General features: G+C 35.9%; 2 protein-coding genes across 2 annotated transcripts in view; both read left to right on the forward strand.

The window, feature by feature from the left end:
* LOC125680696 (uncharacterized) overlaps window positions 1–3,158 on the forward strand; it is a 6,784-nt gene extending 3,626 nt beyond the window's left edge. The window contains exon 2 of the mRNA XM_048920415.2: window positions 1,212–3,158. Coding sequence (XP_048776372.2) covers window positions 1,212–1,704 — 493 coding nt within the window. The 3' untranslated portion in view covers window positions 1,705–3,158. The remainder of the gene's footprint in view (window positions 1–1,211) is intronic.
* Window positions 3,159–9,871: 6,713 nt separating this feature from the next.
* Window positions 9,872–23,054, forward strand: LOC125680184 (LIM/homeobox protein Awh-like). The gene is made up of 5 exons (XM_048919626.2): window positions 9,872–9,991; window positions 12,669–12,850; window positions 20,960–21,171; window positions 21,267–21,527; window positions 22,735–23,054. Exons 1-5 carry the CDS (start codon window positions 9,872–9,874, stop codon window positions 22,797–22,799), a joined length of 840 nt encoding a protein of 279 aa, XP_048775583.1. The 3' UTR covers window positions 22,800–23,054.
* The last annotated feature ends 718 nt before the right edge of the window (window positions 23,055–23,772 follow it).

The raw sequence follows: 23,772 nt of genomic DNA on the forward strand, positions 1-23,772 counted from the left end.
AGGAATAGTCATGTGAAATATCCAAGCTCTAGCACTTACTGTTCAAAAGTTATTAGCAAGGTTAAAGTTTCAGACAGAATGACAGACAGGACAAAAACAATAACCCCCCCCCCCCGATCTTTGATCTCGGGGGCATAAAAGGATTGAAGAGGAGGAACTACCTATGGGGGTATTTCACTGTAAACTTGTGTAGCTACAGTAATGGAATCCTACTTTACAGTCAGGTGGAAGGAATCCAATCTAGAGCCAGAAATTCGATTCGGGGGTCAGTTTTCCGGGGAAGGGGGATGGGGAAGACTTTCTTTGACGATCTTTGATCTCGGGGGCATAAAAGGATTGAAGAGGAGGAACTACCTATGGGGGTATTTCACTGTAAACTTGTGTAGCTACAGTAATGGAATCCTACTTTACAGTCAGGTGGAAGGAATCCAATCTAGAGCCAGAAATTCGATTCGGGGGTCAGTTTTCCGGGGAAGGGGGATGGGGAAGACTTTCTTTGACGATCTTTGATCTCGGGGGCATAAAAGGATTGAAGAGGAGGAACTACCTATGGGGGTATTTCACTGTAAACTTGTGTAGCTACAGTAATGGAATCCTACTTTACAGTCAGGTGGAAGGAATCCAATCTAGAGCCAGAAATTCGATTCGGGGGTCAGTTTTCCGGGGAAGGGGGATGGGGAAGACCCTGCTTTATTAGACCAATAGTGTATTCACTTAGCAACAGTGCCAAGATCAATGGAAAACAAAATGTAAACTTTTGCGTCCAGACCATATTCATGCTACAGGCTTGTGAAACGTTGTTTTTGATATATCGTGAAGGTTACAGGAATATAAAATTGAATATGTTATCTGGCTTTGGGGCCATAGACCTAAGGATGAAATCAACTGAAATTCTAATCTAGCGACTTGTAATAACCCCAACATTGACTTTAAAGGATAAAAATGTAATCCTTTAACATAATTTCCGCGAATATTAAATTTCGTGGCCTTGCATAAAACGCATCGTCGGTTACTCACGAATGTTTCTCATAGATTCTCTCGTATGTGAACTCAAAATTAAGCGTTTTATTTATGTAATGTCGTGGATAGCTATTACACCCTTTTCTTCACCTTTTATTTAAAAACCCCAGTTTTGTTGATCACTTGAATTCGTGGTTTACTTGAAGTTTGACGACTAATGCCGAATTTACAGTTGTCGTTACTTTTTGTAGGAATGGTGAAAGAATTACGAAAGGTGAGGTAATGGATACAGAGTTATCAGGTGGTGCTGATAAGCAGCTAAGACCCAGTGGATTTCTAAAACTAAAAAAGAAAGTTAAACGAGGAAAATCTCGGGGCACAACTAAAGAAGTTGTCCACGTGCGTGGCAAACCAAAGGCGGGAAAATCAACTGATAACAAAGAAAAACCGCAGGGCGGAAAATCAACTGATAACAAAGAACAACCGCAGGATGAGAAATCAACCAAAAGCAAAGAACAACCGCAGGATGGAAAATCGACAGAAAAGAAAGAAAAGGGTGGATCTAGTCAAGAGGGTAAAGAAAAGAAAGATAAAGGAGCTTCCGGGAAGTCCGACGACGTCCAGGATGATATAATGAAAGCGATGCAAGGAAAAGTAGGGGAATTGGGGGACCAGTTAGGAGGTCAGGTCAAGCAATTAGGAGACCGAGTGTTTCAGGGACTGGTACAGAAGTTTAAGCCGTGACGATATATCAACAACAGATGATTTGTGACTTCCATGTCATTGAATCAGTAGGTGGTGAACTGAAACGGCAGACGACAGTTTTAGTCAAATTTGTTACTACGCATCCTTGGTAAACGAAAAAACATACCCTCATCCAAGGGGAGATAAATACAGGGTGAATGCCCCCCTCCCCCATGAATAATTTGGTAAAAAAAAATTCCAACGCATATGTATAAGTCATCTGTTGTAGGAGAAAGACGTTAAAAACATTCATGAGAACGAGGCTAAAATCTGTCAAATGAAACTGAAAGTAGAGATCAGTTTGTTCAAATTATTATCCCTGGTATCAGGATGTAGCTATAAGGCTGAACATTATTACCTACATGAATATGTACCCTAAAAAGTTATTTTAGAAAATCCTCTCTATGAATAACAAAATTCCAATTATCCATACAATATCAAAACATCCTAGTAATGTGTATATTCAAGTTTGTTGAAATTGTGGCACCAGGAAATACGTGGGTCACGAAAATATGTGGAAGTTTTACATGCGAATACAAAGGACGACGACAGCGTTATACATGAATGCAAATATCTGCAGGTTTCTGGTTCATTTGAAATGTAACTCTCTAGGTCGGGTCTATCTAGACTGTCCCAGTCTGGTACCGTAGATGTTCAAAGAATTCGGGAGGAATCTTTTCGAGCACTCTTTCGATAAAGTATATAACAAGAAATCTTATATTTACTTTTTTACATTTTAAATTTACGTTTTATCAAAATAGCACATGCATTGCTCCTTACATAGTTAGAGATCATTCTCTCACCAGAGGGCGTGTTACACATACATGTACGCGAGGAGCGCACGGAACTCTGGGTAGAGAATGAGTTAGAGATGTTCAGTTACGGGTCTGGTATGGTATGGACCAAACGTTGTGATCTCTTTTAATTTACCCGGTGATGACAACGTAACGTAATTTCCGTATTCTATATCACCTGATAAATGTAAAATCAAAAAAAAAAAAAAAAAAAAAAATACATTATGACATTGCATCATTGAAAACATCAAATACAGGACGAACCCAGCCTTTATTTATATATTTTTAATTCCTTCTTTTAAACCAACCAAACATGTGCTAATTGCTTTTGTACGGAACGTTCCCGCGGGGCCCCAGATGAGCGAGGACGATTTTATTGTGACTCGGGTGTAGCAGTATGCCCAACATGCCTCTGACGAAGACAATTTGAAATTTAACAGGATTCCAAAATGCTCTGTTACATGCTCCCCATTTGCTAAACATGGACTGGTGCTCACATGATAGTAGTTTTATTTGGTGAAAATATACACTAATGATATACGCATATGACCAATATTACATGTCATTTTCTTCAATATTTTTACACTAAAATTATAGGTCTTGAACATTCTATATGGATTCGCATGGATTTTTTTTTAGTGATAAAGCTTGTGTGCTTGAGTTCACGTATTTCTATTCTCTGTGGTTTTCTGTGAATTTTCCTTAACATTTCCACTTTACTGGGCATGCTGAAAACCTGTCATCTTCTATCTGCTAAAAGAACGTGTTCGATCTGTGTGTAATTATTTCAATCGTATTGGAAAGGTTTATGAAAATAATGACAGGTTCCCCTCGCCCAGTGATATTCTAATATGTCGTCTCTAGTAGTAACACGGGCAATCTGTCATTTAAGATAGCCTTTCTCTATAATTCAATGAAATTACAACTCATTTTGAGATTATGCCATTTTTACCCGACTTTCCAATCTTTCTGTGGAATGTCTTTGACGAGCAGAATTGCCTTTTGAGCAATAATTGCTCCAATTACTTAAATAAGGAGACGGACAGTACTGAAGATTTTTAACAGTGACTATTTATATTTATATATTGCTTCAAATAAAGAAATTTGAACAGACTTTTGATTCAATAACAAAAAAATGGCGATTAATAATGTTTTATCATCCATCAATATTGTCTCAATGTGATTTAACCCCGTTTGTGAATCACATTGTTATAGTTTGTAGATTTGATTTCCATTATTGTCCTATATTCTTTGAAGTCTGGATCATAGGACTAAAGACTTGTACCGATCGATACCAAGGTGTGAAAAGCGGGTAGGGACAGAGAAACCACAAAGACTACGGCCGGACAGAGGTTCAAAATTAGCCTGCCTGTCAATACAAGCCACTTAATCGAGTATTCATACTTTCATCTACGATATTGCCTTATGCAACGAGAACTGATATTTAATTTCATATTGTCAAATAATGAAATATCCCTCGGGTCGGAAACTTTAAAGCGATGTACCCCATTTTTAGTGGAAAATGGGGACAAAGATGGCTAGATGTCGTTAAATCGGTACAAAACCTTATCCTCGGTCACTCTTAAACATTTATGTTTTGTAGTGTGCCATGAACACAATAACTTATACTTTTTTAAATTTGAATTTGGAGATACGTGTACACGTTCATGTATTTCAGATGTCAACACCGGAATAACACGCATTCATCAGTCATGGAAAACAGAAAGCAACGCCTTCACGATTACGAACAATCTCATAAAACCAGCAAATAGGGCTATAAAAGGGCATACAAATTTGCAATTGAACACCCCATTTCCAAGACAAAAACTTGGCTTTTCATTCTTTGGGAGTTTCCTATAACAAGTATTCGTCTTTTATGTTTATGACTGTTTTGTAGTGTACTGTATAATCCGCAGACTCCCCATCAAACAATATCTGTACGTCTGCACAGCGCTAACTTCCCTTGTATGACAACCAGTTTTGAAACGGAAATGGTGGATTCTTATTTCGTTTTCCATAATCTTTGATCATTTTTCCTGTCATTTCACTGGCGAGATGTTAATGGAAAATGGTAGTCACAATGAGGAAGTGGCGGCTAATTTTACAACTAATGTAGATCCATAGAACTTTATACTGAGCTCAAAATCGTGTCGACTGTTCTCAAAGAGGTTAAAACCATCTGTGATAAACCTAATAGTTCCGGGGAAAGAGACCAAGCGAAACAGCGCATGTCGGCAGATACAGCACAAAGTCATCATGACACGAAAAACTATGATTATATGTCGCTTAAAGCTAATTGAATTAAACTTAATTTCATAGATCGTTTAGTGCGCCTGACCAGAGCTTCAAAATGGTGGGTTGTTTTTTTATTTACAAACCCCAGTCCCTTCCTCTGCTGTAATCAATTTTGATTTTTTTTTTCTATATCTTTTGATTTTTTCACAAATTTGATTGAAGTTAAATACCTGCCCGGCTGATCGTATTTCTGGAAATAAATTATAATATGCAACGTCCACACAAAGTCCGTTTGTTTGGGTTCCTTTTTGCTGTTTTGTGGATTGTTCATGTTTACTAGTTTATCTTTCTATTTTCCTTTCTTGTCAAATGTTTTGTTATAATTTCAGATGGAATTTGACTTCCACTTTAGACGGCACATGTATATGAAAGAATAAGAAATAAATTTACGCAAATCAGCTATGTCACTTGCTACAAGGAAACTTTGTTTTAAAAATGATGAAAATGGGTACTAAAAATTTTATATAGGTGAAATAAATAAATTTTACCGCATGGAATTGTTGACCACGACGTCTCAGTGATATCAAATTCAGCGGGGATACTTTGTACAGAAGTTCAATCTAATTAAAATCAGATCCTAGGATACGTTCACAATCGCAAAGTATACGGCGCGGATCTAAGAAGTCTGATTTGAATTAGATTGTACAGAAGTTATATCGGGAGGGACAATACTCGTTTATCACAATTTTTGAACATCATAGAAAATATACAAGTTCCCCGTGTTTTAGACATTTTTAAATAGTTATACTGATTACATCCAAATATTTCAACCCATGCATACATCCATTTTTTTTATAAAGACGATTTATTAATTTCTAGCAAGTGTCTTTATTTTTATTTTTTTTAATTTTGTTATTGTTGTTGTTGTTGTTTTTTTTGTTTTTTTTTGTTTGTTTTTTTTGTTTAGAAGGTTATGTTATGGTTTAGTCGTTGTATACAGAATCACATGACCTGTTGTGGAGAGTTTTACACGGGTAATCCTCGGGATATGACAAGAAACAAGAGGCCCATGGGCCTTAGTGGTCACCTGAGTATGAACATTATTTGGACTTAAGAAATGATTGTATTCCCTGTGTGGTTTTTATCCTTTTTTGTACTAGATAATAGATATATGCAATGTATTGGTATAACTATCATATACAATTCCTTTATAGAAGAGTAAGATTTATCACATCACCGCGAAATGCAATCCTAAAACCCTATACTTTACAGAAAATCCAATGCTCGTAAAGATGCACTAAGTTTGTGTACAAGATGTACATGGATAAAGAGGACATCTTAAAAGAGAAGTTAATACATTTGTCAATATATGATCAACACAATTCTATCCTTGGACCAGAAATTACTCCTTAAGATTGGGACATGAATTTCACAATTTTGGTAAAAAGCCTGTTGCCCATTATAATACTTCAAACAGGTTTTTTTTTTCTCTTCTACTGAAGGTCTAGAAACAGGAGATTTTTAATAAGATATTATGCATTTTTTTAATACATGATCATCGTTTCCTAAATCTATACCTCAATCTAAATTCCTCGAATTTCCGAAGTTTTGTATAGAGCGCAGACTGCTAGATGTCAAGAAGTAAAACAATTTTTAAACATAATGTATCTTCACTATCAACTTAGTCCAACCTGAGGCCTGAACCCAGGACAAATCATTTTCAGTTTTCATAGAGGGTTCATTGCTCATTATACACGTAATTATGCAAACGGTTTGCCTGCTTGCTGTATAGGAGTAAATAAGATTTTCTAAAACGCACTGCATTTTCAACATATGATCTACGAAACCCCACCCTGGGGCCTGAACCCAGGGGTCATAAATTTTACACGGCTCATTATGATCATGCAAACAGGTTTGCCTGCTTGATTTCAAGGCGTAAAGAAGATTTTCTGAAATACATTGCTTTTTCAACATATTATCAACTAGGCCCCACTGGATCTGGATCCCGGGGGTCATGAATTTCACATTGCTCATTTTAACCATATTAACAATTTGTCTGTTTGATGTCCAGCAGTAAAGTCGATTTTCTATTGTATTCTTCTTTTCTTTGAAACTCTGATGCAACATTATTTAAGGGTACCTTTAAAAAAAATGTGATAGATGTGTGTTAACAAAATTAAGAATCAGTGCCCATCCGTTGTATAATGAAACATGTAGATATTCTAAACCCCTTATTCCTAAAAAAAAAAAAAAAAAAAAAAAAAAAAAAAAAAAAAAAAACGCCTGTGCTGTTCATATAAATTGTTTATTGAGGATTAAAATCATTTTGTACTATAATGTTCAAAGTATGAGCATTACAGATGGCAGCATAATAATTATATTTAATGTGAACACATATACTAGTGATAATCCAATTAGAAAAATTGTTAATCCTACAAATATTACAGCTTCAAGAAGGATGTGTTTTTGGTTTGTTTGTTTTGTGGTTTTTTTTGTTTTTGTTTTTTGTTTTTGTTGTTGAAAACCAAATACATGTGCGTGAATATATACATGTATATGTTCACTGCTGTATTTTTGTATTTTGTATACCTGGTGTTAATATGCATTAGTGTTTAGTTTTGTTATCAAAGTTCATGACTGTGTACCGACATGATAGTTGTCAATAAAGTTATCTTATCTTACTGCATTTTCAATATATACAGTGTAGATGACCAATCTGGCCCCAGCCTGATATCTGAACTCTGAGGTCATGTTCACAATTTTTGGTAGAGGACTCAATGACCATTATAATCGGCAAACATTTTGCGCCCAGAAGTAAAGAAGGAGATTTTCTAAGATATACTCATTTTCAACACAAGACTAACCTAGCCCCACCTTAGTGCTCAAACTCGGAACCCAGGAGCCATGAATTGCAACGTATTGGTAGAGGGCTCAGTGCCCATTATACGTGTATCATGCAAAGATTTTGCCTCCTTGATATTTAGAAGTAATAAAGATTTTCAAAGATGCAATGCATTTTCAATATATTACCAACTTAGTACCACTCTAGGGCCTGAGTTTAATTCAATACATTACCAACTTAGTACCACTCTAGGGGCATGAGTTTAATTCACAATTGTGGTATAGGACTAAATGCTCATTATAAATAATCGAGCAAACATTTTACCTCCTTTGTATCCAAAAGAAGAAAAGAAATTTTTCGAAAATGTATTGAGTAATGCATTTTCAATCTATGACCAACTTAGTCGCACCCAATGGCCTGAATCCAGCGGTAATGAATTTCACAGTTTTTGGTAGAGAGTTCAATGCTCATTATAATCATATCAATTTTGACGGCTTGATAAAAGAAGATTTTTGAAGATTACATTCATTTTGATGGTTTTAACCATACCCCCTCCCAGGACCCGGGGAGACGGAGAACATGATACCAAAACTGGTTGAAATTGGTACTGACTACGTACCAGAGAAGATTCAAAGACGTGGTCCAAACAACGCACGTTGACTTACGACAGAGCAATTGGTCACGCGAGTGACTCAGGTGACCTAAATGGGAAATATCTACAGCAGAATCAAGGATTTTGGGGCCAATAATCTTATGAGATGATGTAGACACCCCAGTCCGAAAAGGCCTTGCATGTTTATTTCCAAAACTGTCCTCTTTGTGTTCATTTGTATACCAGTACCCGCAGATTACATTACACGCATACCTGTTTTCTGTGAACCTCTGATGGTCTGATTAAATTGAAAATTGTATTTTTTTATGGGCATCACACCAGAGACATATATAACAGAAATTAGCAATTTCCTCAAGTCTCGTATTATTTCGTGGTCCCCTGTTTTTCGGTAAAAATGCACTCTGATTTACTTTATTTTCACTCACTTCAAAGTAAAATGAAAATGAACGTTCAAAAGGCGACCCATGATCCAAACTCGGAAAAATCGTCGAGATTTCGGGAAATGTTTGCGATAGTATATTTTTGCTGGTCATCATATATTAAATATGTCTCTGATCACATGTACCTATACATTCATAATCCGAGAGAATCACACAGCCTTTGTTGAATCAATCATTTATCCGTTTATTTATTTATTTTCTTTTTGTTGTATTTATTATACAGATGTACACATTATAAAGATACGGCATGAATTACAATTACGGAGAGAAAATCTCGTTTCATATTTTAATACTTCTTTTTATCATATTGATGTTCTCTCCACGACAGAGCGCCCTCGCTACAGTCTCTTCACGCCTTTTGTCGAGCACTGGTTTCTTCTCTATAAGACTCTTCAAAACTATGAAGAAAGTTTTCACAAAACAATTGTCCTTTGTCCCAGCGTGATGAAGACTGGGCATCCCGCTGACAAATCCCTGCTATTATTTTTTCTCTCTTATTTGTCGTTATTGAAGGTGTTGACGAAGACCCGGTAAGCCTCGATACAAACTCATGTGATTAAAGCGGCTTGTTTTATTAACAAATTAAAGAATTAACAGCATGAGCGCACAGACCAGATGGACAGCTCTTGAATCGCGACAAAACTGCAAAATATAATTCTTTTAACATTAATTCCATTTTTACCATACTCTCCTTCAACATCCACGCTTCCTCCGCCTAAGAACAAAATATTGACAGTATACTTTCCCTATGGTTAACTTCAAATCCAGACAAATGTTTATAAATATTTCAAAATACATGTAAATGTATTTCTATAAATTTAACAACTTTGTTCATCATTTAATAAGGTTTTTGGACATATTACAAAATGTACAAATATTTTTCTTTCAAAAATATCTTGGAGACAAAATCTGGTAAAATACTACCGGTATATTTTACAAATATTTATTGCTATCATTTCAACATTATTATGCTAAACGATAGCACGCCGTAACGACCACTTGTTGAGAAGGGCCGACGAAATGGCACGCGACAGGCTACTGCGAGATACAGCCACAATTTGATTGGCCGAGCATTTCACTGAAACTCTCACGTCTTCTCGCATAAGAGTGAATAGTTTTTGGAGTAAATCTGACATAAATAGTAAAATTGCAGCATAATTTGTCAAAAGCGATTGTCAATTTGGCGCTGTGTTATTGATGATCTCGAACTCGCTCCAGTCTGATCGTATTTGAGCGTCCAACGATGAGGATAACACACCGTTACGGCAGCGATTCAGAGCTGGCTTCTTATGACCACGATGAGTTTACTCCGTCCCCGGGATCGGAGGAAAACCCTGACAAGTTCTTATGTACCATGATGAAGGTAAACTTATTTCTTTATTTTAAGAAAGCTGTTGTTTTAGATTTGATTTGATTTTCATAGTCATGTGGTCAAAGATAAAATTATATTTATTTTGAAAGTGATTTTATTTTTTATAAAATTCAGATGTTATTATCATTTGTTGTTATATATAAAGTATGGGGAGATAAAGTAATGAAATTAATCTACCTATATTCTTCATATGATAAATGATAATTATTTTTACATTGTGTCATGTTGTAATTTTTTTTTAAAAATTACTTGGTGCATGGTGTATTGCAAGAATAAGAATTGATTAATTCATATAGAGGGTTCTTCCACCCGTATAATATTTGATTTATTCCTTTCAAAGAAATCCATTCTTAATTTAACATGATTTTGAATTGAGCGAGGAATAGATCGCATAGATAATGGAACTACAATGTTATAGGACGAATATAAAACACACCTTCATAGAAGATATCTGAAACCTTTCAATTTTGAAAGCCATTAAACCTTATGTATTTAAAAGCTCCCATGGAGATACTTTCTTATACATGCATTATCGTGACAAGATAAAATGCTTTTTCGTTGTTGTTTATTTTATATTTGACTTCGCTCCGCAGTCCATTAGGTACCCTGCCCGCGAAGCCGCACTCGTTCACGCTGGCGCGCTCCTGGAACATTCCGGACTTGTCCTGAGAATGCGAGTTTATTTCCGACAGTGAAAAGAAAGTCCTCTCCGATGTCAGGACCCCATATACCTGTACACCCTATTTTCTGGAAATTCCATTAAATGTCTCTCCGACTGCAAGTATAAATGCACCTCTACGGAAACACATTAGAGAAAATCTTTTGATCGGAGTTGAACCCACTTAGGCATCCATTTCTTGAACATCTTGGAGATTTTAGGCAGCGTTGTTAACGTCCGTCCATTAACAGAGACACGGTAAAAACATTTTAAGACATTTTCTTTTTCAGGATTGAGTCACGAAAGCTCGCGGAATTACCGCGGTCTCAGGCCGGGCTTTTTACTTCAAATGCGCGCGAGATTGTGACAAATGACTTTATAATATATTTATATTTACAAATCCCATTTATTTTATTGAAAGTGTTTTCCACAAGACAGGCGCGTTTAAAAATTCCGGAAGACCTAAACATTAAGACCGATTACTCTGGTAGCTCTTCAAATTTCTGCCTATTTTTGCTATTCAAGGCTTGACTATGCATATATATCACTTAGTCTTCAAATGCAAATAGGAAAAAACAACATTAAGACTTTATTTCAAAAAGTGTAAATTTAACTTAAGAATTTTTATTTTTTCTACATCTAATAAAATAAAAATAATGTACAAAAAGACGCGCGAATTATTTTTGAAAATGTTACGTTGAATTAACCTTATGGTGTGTTATGTAATGACGATCAGAAATCGTAACAGAGGCAGTGATAAACATCATCGTTTTATATTGCCGCTCTAGATTCCTACCCGCCACAGGGGACCGCTGACTACCGCGGTGGGGACGAGTGGTTCCCGTGCCATGTCAAACACACACACACACACACACACACACACACACACACACATATATATATATATATAATTGATTGATTTTGTAAAGTTTTCAGAGAGAGAGAGAGAGAGAGAGATTGATAAACACAGGCACGCACAGAATCAGAGAGAGAGAGAAAGTGAATTACGTAAACACCTCCATATATATATATATATATATATATATATATATATATATATATATATATAATTCGATACATGCATCGATTTGAAAAATATCATAGGATGAGCGCTTGAAAATTATTTGAAATTCACTGTTCATTAAAGATTTTTTAATTTACATTTGTTTCCTCTTTACAAAGAATTTGTCAGGAAATAAATAAACAAATACCAAAAACACAGGTATCATAATTTCTGACAAAGAACATTACAGCCGTCTGCTTCTTGACAATCACTGACAAGAGACGGTTCATAAAGAAAAAGCTCAGAGATAAAATAATCTTCAAATTTATCAAAAACTTAAATTTGTTTATATCGCTAGGAATCTTAAGTATCGAAATGACAAATTAACGACTTTTCCCCAAACGAAACATAAAGATAGAATCATCAAGGGGCCAGCTCGGTCGGCCGTGCATCTGGACGCGCGGTCGGAGAGACGTCTATGACACGTAAACTAAGATTTGACAAATTGATGGAAAGTGATGCCATAAACATATCTCGGCATGACCAGGCGGGAGTTTATGAGAAATTTATCGTCTTAATGTTATTAAAATTTCATGTCTTAACATTTAAGTCTTAGCATATAGGTACCAATTTAATTCGAGTTTTATTATACGAGGTACACGCAAGCATAATTATCTTAAAGAAGGAAAACTATTCCATGCAACGGAAACTGGAAGTGATTAATCGTTTGCTTTCGGTGTGCGGCTGTTCACCATCGATACTAACTGTCAAAAACAACACAACATTGTGAGAATGGGTCTCTAAGGTTGTCACGGAAAATATGATGACATAAATTATTATAAAGTTATGTGTTTTCTCATCAGTATTTTGTTCGTAATATAGATACAGTGCTCGAAAAAGTAACCCAACTTCCTTGTTTGTCGCAATGCTATAGGATAGTCAAATGAAAAGCGAATACAGAAAGAAGGCCACTGTTTATTAATTATATGTTTTTTGTGCCTCTTCAGTCTGATGGCGACCTTTGTTACGGGTGTGGAGATTTGATTACTGAGCGATTTCTCCTGCACGTGAATGGACAGGCGTGGCACGTGGGTTGTCTCCGGTGCTGTATTTGCCAGATTGGATTAGAACGACAGACCTCATGCTTCATCAGAGAGGATAATATTTATTGTCGGAATGATTATTCAAGGTATTTGATGATAATATGGTGGTGGTCGAATACCATATACGATGTCAAAGTACACGGTGGGTGTGACTGGTCGACAGGGGATTTTTATTCCTCCTAGGCACCTGATCTCACCTCTGGTGTGTCCAGGGGTCCGTGTTTGCCCTACTCTTAATTTTGTATTCTTTATAAGAGTTATGAGATTGATAACTTTTCGTTATCTTCACTTGTTCATTCATATTCCAGTATTCTTGTTGATCTTACAACTGCTTAGCAGCTATTTTCAAACATTGACAGTATATATGTTATATGTTATACGTGTTATATATGTATAGTACTATACATATATTTAACATGATTTATTTATTCCAAATTAGGGACATGATAGATGTTATATGCCTGTATCAAACCATACGGTGATATCATAACCACTGTTATGAGATGCGAGGTTCTCATGTGCTTATAGAATATTGTATTCCTAGTGCAATTGATTCATATAATCACAAGTACTGCTGTACATGTAGCATGATTAACAACAGGAGCCAATAATTTTGTGTGTAATAACAATAGTAGGGGTCTATACCATACCACCACCTATACTAATAAATACATAAGGGGTGGTATGGTATAGACCCGGCCTAATTTCTAAAAAATTCTCCTCGGGATAGGAATGACCGAATATAAATACCCGCCTCGTTTCCACAAAAATTGGATAGGAATGACCGAATATAAATAACTCCCTCGTTTCCACAGAAACTCGACCCAGTCTTACTATTATTGTTACAGACAAAATTACCGGTTTTGCATAAACTAACTTTTTTTTTTTTTTTAAATCAAAATTCTTTAATAATGAACAATAAATTAGAACGCATATATTTCAAGGTTGATGCAAGTTTACTCATAAAATAGTGTTCACTGCTATGATAGACAAGCTTTCCTGGTCTAGCTCTCTACAAAGCCCAAAGGGAAAGTTTACCAGCAGAGGTGTGAGAAATGTTTTGATCTGGATAATTAATGACAAATCATTCTGTAACGTGGTTGTTATACTAGAGACCGAATTTGTTCGAACAAGAAATCACGACAATTTTCCAACAAAAGATCGAGTTCAAGCATCACATCGTGTCCTCTAAATTTCATTTACCGTACAAATTAGCAACAATTGAGGGGGTTACCAAAGATCGACTTCAGCGTTCGTTAGATGAATTCAAATTCTGTCCAATCGATCGCGCACTAATTAGCCGGAAAATTGTCAGTCGGAAGCACGGGAAATATTTGGGTGTTACCGGACAGTTCTAAATTAGTATTATTTCCCCCAATATTAGTGTCGTAGATTCAATAAAAATGTTGTTTTTAGGACATACTAAAGAGGGAGATGCTTTTGCAGAATAGCAAGCTGTCCAAGACTTTTTTTTTTTTTTAGAAAAAAAAGGAAATATTCATTTTGGTCAGCAAATTCTTTTATATTTTATGCATTGATTTGGGAAATTACATGACAACTTTAAAAAGAAAATGGAATTTATAGTACTGTACTGAGTATTCATTCATGATGAAATTTAATGTTGACAAGCAGTGTTGATAGAATATAATTTACTGTTGTTCACTGTTCTCTGTTGGGGTTATATTCAGTCTAGACGTCGATGATTCGTGAGATGATGAGATATTTTTTGTGCGGAAAAGATTCTCTACGTTTAGAGAACTAAGGTGATTGGAATAATCAAATTTGACGAATTCTAGGATTTACATTATGCAATTACTGTGTTAACCCCCCGGAAATTTCATGATCTGGTTTTGAAACCAATTTATCTTAGATGAAATTTATTTTACATAAAATATTTTCATGATTTTTAACTATAATTTGATAAGAATCCTCCTTTGTGAGAGCACTGCGATTCGTTAGATTTTGGTTTAGATTGACTAAATATATCATATACATTTTAGTATCATGTGTCCCTTCTTAAATTAGCGTGTAAAATTTAGAAAATTTTAAAACTAATTTTCTTTAAATTTTCATAATCACGAAAATTTCAACACTTCCTCCATAGTTACAAGAAGCTGTAATAGTGTTCTATTAATAAAAAAATGTTTAGAATTTAACTGATTCAATATTGATATGGAAAACCTTTTATAACATATCAAATTTGATAAATTAGAAGTATAGTCGATACCCGTGTTCTACTGTGGGAGAAATTATTCTTTAGTTTATACAAATGTTGACGAATCAATTCATGTTTACCAGAATTCCATATTTTGTTTATTTATAGTCATTTTGTTTCTTCGTTGTTTGGTGTTTTGTGGTTTTGTTTTTGTTTGCTTTTCTTCTTCTTCATTCTTTGCAGTCAATATCTAATTCTTTCTTCTTACAGTATTGTTCATCGTGAATGTGAAATTGTTTAGTACGGAAAAGGGGCGTTTCTAAGTTGTGAGACTTTGTGGTAAATGCCATTGTACATAATATACAAATGTATGACAGAATATCAGACTCGCCAGTTTGTATGTTTTTGTAGAATAACTAAATGGTTTGATTTTTAAGATACCATGCTTATCTTCTCCTGTGGGTCGTTTTTAAAAAAAATATCTATTCAATGATATGACTATTCACTTTTACATTCCATAATTGTATCGCTTTTCACTAATTGATTTTACCGAATGTCAATTAGTAATACATGTATCTATACCACGAGTAGGTTATAGATAACACTAACAGGTAATAAATAGTTAACAAGTAAATTTAGCAAGATACATATATCATTAGAACAGAAACTATATATATTGAGCAGTGGTGGATCCAGAAATTTTTCAAACGGAATGGGGTCCGATCCAAGATGTATTTTGTTTCGCCCAAGGGGAAGCCGACCCCAAAACAACCTTTTTGTGAAATATGTTCAACTTGATAAGTTACAATCCCCGTACCTTCCCTCTAGACTTACTCTTGTAAGTATACGTACTTTTTGACTTAGGTTAATACAGTACCCCTATTTAGCCCATCTTAGGCATAGTGAAGTTTATCCGTCCTTTATCGTCATGGTAGACTTTACTTCTCAAGAACCATGCAACCAATTTTAACCAAACTTTCGAAAGGGAAATAGTCAGAATGGGGCCTCAATATCCTATAAAAGTTTTGTACAGAAATGAATAGGAAAGAAAACTCTTTCAGATACACATTCAAGTGCATGTAATGCATATTAGGTTTGTTCGAATCATGACCTCCGGGGTCATGTTGGGGTTCAATAGGTTAAACGTAGAAAAGATATTTATAAATCGTCTTCTCCAGACTCACAAGGATAAAACGTGTTGGATTGAATTGAAAGAAGTAGATTGAATTTAGCAACCACTTTTAACCGGTGAAATAAATTTTCATTGGATAACGGCATAACCTTTTATAAATAAAGGAAGTAAATGAGCGAAGGATCTAGTTTGGAATTTCCTTATGAAGATTCACAAATACTTTTTTTGTGCGCGGGGGAAAAACAAGCATGGACATCGTGATTGTGTACGACACTGTTTTCATTAAAGTTGACATGCTTTAGAAGGATTTACTTTGAGGGTTTTTAAATTTTTAGCATATCCCATTAACAATATCGATAGTTTTGGACATAGGATAATAATTGCTGTCGTTAGATTTTCTCCTCCTCTCTATGCGCCTTACGTGAAAGTTGCTCATTAATCAGCAACACTCTGAGTCACGTGAGTAAATTAAGGTGGCATTTATCAACTCGCTCGGAAAATAGATATATAAACGGGGAAATCGTTCAATATATTTCTAACACGATCCAATCCATTTGAGTAATTTCAAAGAAAGTTTTAACGTTAATAATCCGAAATAAAGAACACATTTTATGAAATTAAAATTTTAAAAATTCCCTCTAATTCACATCTAAACAGATCCCTACAAAATCAACGTGACAATTTATCAAATAAATATGCAGGCATCCTCTAACAATTTAAACCGTGAGCTCTGGGATAACACAAGGTTACAATTATAGACTTGATTTTTAAATATCTTCGTGCCGTGGATATTCGAGTTTGTTCAAATAATGTCCCGTGGCCCTACGCATAGCTAACCACAATAGAACTGTAATACATTGCATAGAGTATACAGTTTCTATATATAGTTTTTTAAAATTCTTCCTTTCAAGAATCATAGGAGTATAGTTAGTCTATTTAACATGGAAGTGACCTCGGCTACTGTAAATGCAATTTACTTTATTCTATGGTCCTGGATCCAGAGTAGGCATTAGCTGTCAGTCTTGTTTACTTATTATTATCAAAGTGACTAAAACAGGTTTTCATTCAGCGGAAACCTTTCTCAGCAAAATATAGTACACGTAGGTTGGGTTATAATACACGTACGTGATAAGTTATCTGTATGTGTAACGTACGCGATAAGTTATCTGTATGTGTAACGTACGTGATAAGTTACCTGTATGTGTTATGTACGTGATGTTACCTGTATCTGTAACGTACGTGATAAGTTATCTGTATGTGTAACGTACGCAATAAGTTATCTGTATGTGTAACGTACGTGATAAGTTATCTGTATGTGTAACGTATGCAATAAGTTATCTGTATGTGTAACGTACGTGATAAGTTATCTGTATGTGTAACGTACGCAATAAGTTATCTGTATGTGTAACGTACGTGATAAGTTATCTGTATGTGTAACGTATGCAATAAGTTATCTGTATGTGTAACGTACGTGATAAGTTATCTGTATGTGTTATGTACGTGATAAGTTACCTGTATGTGTAACGTACGTGATAAGTTATCTGTATGTGTTATGTACGTGATAAGTTATCTGTATGTGTAACGTACGTGATAAGTTATCTGTATGTGTTATGTACGTGATGTTACCTGTATCTGTAACGTACGTGATAAGTTATCTGTATGTGTAACGTACGTGATAAGTTATCTGTATGTGTAACGTACGCAATAAGTTATCTGTATGTGTTATGTACGTGATGTTACCTGTATCTGTAACGTACGTGATAAGTTATCTGTATGTGTAACGTACGCAATAAGTTATCTGTATGTGTTATGTACGTGATGTTACCTGTATCTGTAACGTACGTGATAAGTTATCTGTATGTGTAACGTACGTGATAAGTTATCTGTATGTGTAACGTACGCAATAAGTTATCTGTATGTGTTATGTACGTGATGTTACCTGTATCTGTAACGTACGTGATAAGTTATCTGTATGTGTAACGTACGTGATAAGTTACCTGTATGTGTAACGTACGCAATAAGTTATCTGTATGTGTTATGTACGTGATAAGTTATCTGTATGTGTAACGTACGTGTGCCACATTTGATACACAAGACCCGTGTTTCACATGTTACATGTACGTGGTGTTTTTATACCGTTTACATACGCGCGAGCACATACATTAAACATACATATACGTTCATAACACATACAAGCATTGGACGTAATATTATTGTACATGCACATGAATGATAGTAAAAAAAAAATTGGAGAAATTTTATATAATTTTCACAAAATTACATAAAGGTCGCACTTTTTTATTCTTGAAATTTATTTTTCTTCATTTCAAACATACTCAGCATTTTATCCATGGTTGAAACTTAAAGAAATTTTACTCCTTAGTGACATGATATCTTTCAATCACGTGATAAATGTTCTGCCTCTCCTTTTATCTAATGACTGTTTAGGTGGGTACTTTGCTCTCACGGTGTTGCTTCAGTCTGATTAATATCAAACCTCTCACTTCGCTCGATATACGGACAATTGCAGCGATTGTTCGTATATCGAGCGAAGTGAGAGGTTTGATTTTAATCAGACTGGATGTTGCTTTGGAACGCAATAGTGCCCGAACGACAGCTCTTAGTTTCCCAGCAAAGGTGATTCTTGCGAGTGTTGTGGTCCATGGACCTGTTGTTAGTTTCAGCTAACTAGCTTTCATGCAGTCTTGAACCCTCATATTTCCATATCACAAGCTATATTTCTACAATGCATATACACCAAAATATTCAATACCAGAAATTTGCCTTAAACTTTTAATCACACAAATGCAAAGAAGTATTCCACTTTTATTTAGTATATTTCATCATGATAAAGAATTGAACACTACATACCATTGTATCCAGGTGATTGGTCATTACCTAGAAGTGGATGATAGAAAACAAAATTCAGTCTCCAAGTTTCAAAACTGGCATTGTCTTCAGTGATATTACAAAGATAATGTATGATAAACTTCACTATCATGAGTTATCTTTCTTCCAAGAAGTTGCAGACAGCAGTAATCATTGATGCCCCTTGGCTGGCCCTGAAAAGTTCCTGTATATAAGTCATAGATACCATCAGAACCCCCTCTCTGATGTGCCAGCTATAGATGCTTGAAGTTGATATCCTTATAGTTTTTCACAAGTTTTCAGAAATACTAGTAATACGATTTTTCAGCAATGGCAATAGAGTAGTTTATGTCTTTCCTGTTTTGCATTTGTTTTACTAAATTTATAATGTTCTTAAAAGCAAAAGTGTAATTAATATAAGTCAATATTGCGATACTCAACAACATTGTCTTTGTGTAACGAACTTGGCATTAATTCCCTTTTAGTAATCCTACTTGTACTCTAACTGCCCTTTCAAAAGATGAAATTCTTTAATATCGCGTTTCAATTTTAAACACATTTAATATCCAAGTCAATGGGGCGAATGAATATAAGTTGCTGTACCTATACTGGATTCCTAAACTTCACAAAAACCCTTACAGATGCATTGCTGGATCCAGTATAAATGTTTTTCCAAGCCTCTATCTTTGCTCCATATGAAATTATTAACTGCTGTGAAGGAGACACTTCAAACTTATTACGCTACAACATATGCCAGATGTGGATTAAAAAAAACCTCAATAAATTTGAAATAAAAAACCTTTTTTCAAACCAACAATATCAAAACATATGGCTTTTCAGCACTTTACACAACCATTCCTCACAACAAATTAAAGACTATAGACTTTTTAACATCATAGACAGTTGCTTCTTCAACAAAAATGGAAAAATCTTGTGATGAGTCATTCAAAAAATTACTTAGTTAATTAAACACCACCCTGATTTTGCACACAAGTACTCTAAAGTGATAATAAAAAGGTGTCAAGTTCCTCACTGACATCATTTTCGTAGTCTTTGGTGATCAGGTATTCCAACAGTCAGTTGGAATTCCCATGCGCACGAGTTGTGCTCCATTCTTAGCTGATCTGTTTCTATATTCTTACGAGGCAGAATTTATTCAAAAGCTTTTACACGAGAAGAAAAAAATATCTTGCTGTGGCCTTAAACTCGACATTTAGATACATCGCCGACGTTTTGTCTATTACCAATAGTCATTTTCATTCATATGTCGATTCGATATATCCCAGTAAACTCGAAATAAGACACCAGAGTCTTCAACATCTGCTTCGTACTTAGATATTTTTAACACATATATAATAGCGGCAAACTAACAACTCAACTTTGTGACAAACGGGGTTCAGCTTCTCCATCGTCAACTTTCCATATATATGTAATAGCATTCCATTATCACCTGCATATGATGTTTATGTCTCTCAACTGATTCGATACGCAAGAGCTTGTTCTGCTTGTGATCAGTTTTTAAATCGAGCCAGGCTATTAACAAGTTGATGTTACAGGGGTTCCAACAGTCTCGTTTAAAATCAGCATTTCGCAATTTCTATGGTCGTTATAACGATCAAGTTTGCCAATACAATCCGTCATTGGGTCAATTGCTGTCTGGCGTGTTTCATACCAATTGTTAGGCCGTTCTTTACACACCGATTTTGACAGCGGATTAATTTCTTTACCTGATCGAGATTTAGGGCTCATGGCGAAAGTGACCGTTCGGCATGGGATGCTTACCCCTCTTAAGCATTTGATCACACTTCTGGTGTGTCCAGGGATCCGTATTTGCCCAAGTCTTAATTTTATTTTCCTTTTAGGTGTTATGAGATTGATCACCGTTAGTTATCTTCACCTTTTCATGATGTAAATAAATACTCGTATATGCAACAAAGCGAGACTATTACCAATCCAGACAAGTGAAGCTTGCAGTTATCCTGCGTCCTGCTGTTCATCTTTTGACGAAAAATTCAACTCCATCTTTTTTTCTGGTTTCAGAGAGTTTGGAACAAAGTGTGCAAAGTGTTACAGAACTATACAGTCCACGGACTGGGTGAGGCGCGCGCGGGAAAATGTCTACCATTTGGCCTGCTTTGCATGCGACAGTTGCAAACGGCAGTTATCTACAGGGGAAGAATTCGCTTTACATGGGGACAGAGTCCTGTGTAAAAGTCACTACATGGAGCTTCTAGAGGGCGGATCAAGTAAAGGTAGAAACTCACTTTTAAATAAAGATAAATGGGTTTTAGCATTTGTAAATTGTCTACGTTTTAATAGAATATTTAACGATATACTTTTTTTTTAGATTCTGAGTGTAGTCAGAAATCAAAAGCGAAGCGTGTGAGAACAACATTCACCGAGGACCAACTCCAGGTGCTACAGGCCAACTTCCAGTTAGACAGTAATCCAGATGGTCAAGACTTGGAACGCATAGCACAAATCACTGGTCTCAGCAAGCGCGTGACGCAAGTGTGGTTCCAAAACTCACGCGCACGTCAGAAAAAGCAGCAACAGGGCGGTGAACACACTAGTCCCTCCTCCAACTCCTCCCCGTCCAAACCACACAGTAAGTTCCGTCCAAACCACACAGTAAGTTCCGTCCAAACCACACAATAAGTTCTGTCCAAACCACACAGTAAGTTCTGTCCAAACCACACAGTAAGTTCTGTCCAAACCACACAGTAAGTTCCGTCCAAACCACATAGTAAGTTCCGTCCAAACCACATAGTAAGTTCCGTCCACACAGTAAGTTCCGTCCAAACCACAAAATAAGTTCTGTCCAAACCACATAGTAAGTTCCGTCCAAACCACATAGTAAGTTCCGTCCAAACCACACAGTAAGTTCCGTCCAAACCACAAAATAAGTTCTGTCCAAACCACACAGTAAGTTCTGTCCAAACCACACAGTAAGTTCTGTCCAAACCACACAGTAAGTTCCGTCCAAACCACACAGTAAGTTCCGTCCAAACCACACAGTAAGTTCCGTCCAAACCACACAGTAAGTTCCGTCCAAACCACACAGTAAGTTCCGTCCAAACCACACAGTAAGTTCTGTCCAAACCACACAGTAAGTTCCGTCCAAACCACACAGTAAGTTCTGTCCAAACCACACAGTAAGTTCCGTCCAAACCACATAGTAAGTTCCGTCCACACAGTAAGTTCCGTCCAAACCACAAAATAAGTTCTGTCCAAACCACATAGTAAGTTCCGTCCAAACCACATAGTAAGTTCCGTCCACACAGTAAGTTCTGTCCAAACCACAAAATAAGTTCTGTCCAAACCACATAGTAAGTTCCGTCCAAACCATACAGTAAGTTCCGTCCAAACCACATTGTAAGTTCCGTCCAAACCACACAATAAGTTCTTAATAATTCGACACTGCGTACACATGTATTTCTATAGGATTTTTATTTGTTTTCTTTGAGAATGAAAGAAATTTGAAATATAACATATTCACTCTAATTGAGCTGTTGGTTAGAAAATTGGTTTCTGAATGGCTGGAGGGTCATGGGGTACTACTAGCAGAATCTATTTGGACATTTTCTTCATCGGATACTGGTGTGTGTATTAACCAGAAGGGAACGGGGATTAAATATCCTGGAGTTCGCTCATTATGATTAACAGCTAGCTTTGTATTGGCTGCAGTTTTGTAGCTACCCGGTCGTTCATATTGGAACGTTAGACTGTTTTGACGTCCCAATATTTATAACTATTGGAAATAAGTAATAAATACGTGAATATATTCATGATATAGATTTTTTTTTCTACCACAGGTCCCCAGCACTGGTTAAATGGATCGGACAGTCAACATAGCGATAGCTATTCCTTCTCAGACTGAAATTCCACCATTCCTGATTATATACAGCTACTGTGACGAACATTGACTAATGATGTCGAATATTTGAGTAATCCGCATGAAAATAAAACTACTGTCACTGCACAGGAGATTCATGATCTGGAGAACTTTGTGCTAAATTATTTTGTGAAATACAGTATTTTAGTTTTATGAGCTGTTGTCTCTAGTCATGTATTTAAATTATTAATTTGTTATTGTATGCTATTTTGTTGCCATAAATCTTTTGCAATAATTTAACATGCATGACTTATTGAGACTGAATTCTACAGACAGTACTGTGAAATAATTGGCGGGGGCTGTACAGACTACTGTGAAATGATTTGGTAGGGGCCGTAGACAGTACCAGTGGCGGATTTAGGGGGGGGGGGGGGCGCGCACCCCCCCTACAATTTTCAAATTAAGGTAAATCGTGGTATCTTGTTTAAAAAATGTACTAACCGATAAAAGAAGCAATAATTTCATCTACTCCTGGAGAAATGAATAACAAAATCTTTTGTTTTCTTGAAATACTGTATTGGGAGAACTTAATTTTTTCCAAAAACCCTTAAAATTAGCGTCATTTTTATTAATTTCTGTACTGTGAAATGATTTGGTGGGGGCTGTAAAAAACAGTACTGTGAAATGATTGGTGGAGCCGTACAGACAGTACTGTGAAATGATTGGTGGGGGCCATACAGACAGTACTGTGAAATGATTGGTGGAGCCGTACAGACAGTACTGTGAAATGAATGGTGGGGCCGTACAGACAGTACTGTGAAATGATTGGTGGAGCCGTACAGACAGTACTGTGAAATGATTGGTGGAGCCGTACAGACAGTACTGTGAAATGTTTGGTGGAGCCGTACAGACAGTACTGTGAAATGATTGGTGGAGCCGTACAGACAGTACTGTGGAAATGATTGAAATAATTTCCAGGTAGCCAGATAGCACCATGAAGTCATTTTGTGGCGGCTCA

Source organism: Ostrea edulis, chromosome 2 (assembly GCF_947568905.1).
Source record: "Ostrea edulis chromosome 2, xbOstEdul1.1, whole genome shotgun sequence".
NCBI classification, from domain to species: Eukaryota; Metazoa; Mollusca; class Bivalvia; order Ostreida; family Ostreidae; genus Ostrea; species Ostrea edulis.

What these genes read in the sequence shown, in the direction of transcription:
- LOC125680184 (XM_048919626.2), top strand. Translation starts at nt 9,872, where the DNA reads ATGAGGATAACACACCGTTACGGCAGCGATTCAGAGCTGGCTTCTTAT. An exon ending in TCTTATGTACCATGATGAAG is followed by an intron (nt 9,992 to 12,668) that starts GTAAACTTATTT and finishes GTGCCTCTTCAG; the next exon opens with TCTGATGGCGACCTTTGTTA. An exon ending in CTCCCCGTCCAAACCACACA is followed by an intron (nt 21,528 to 22,734) that starts GTAAGTTCCGTC and finishes TTTCTACCACAG; the next exon opens with GTCCCCAGCACTGGTTAAAT.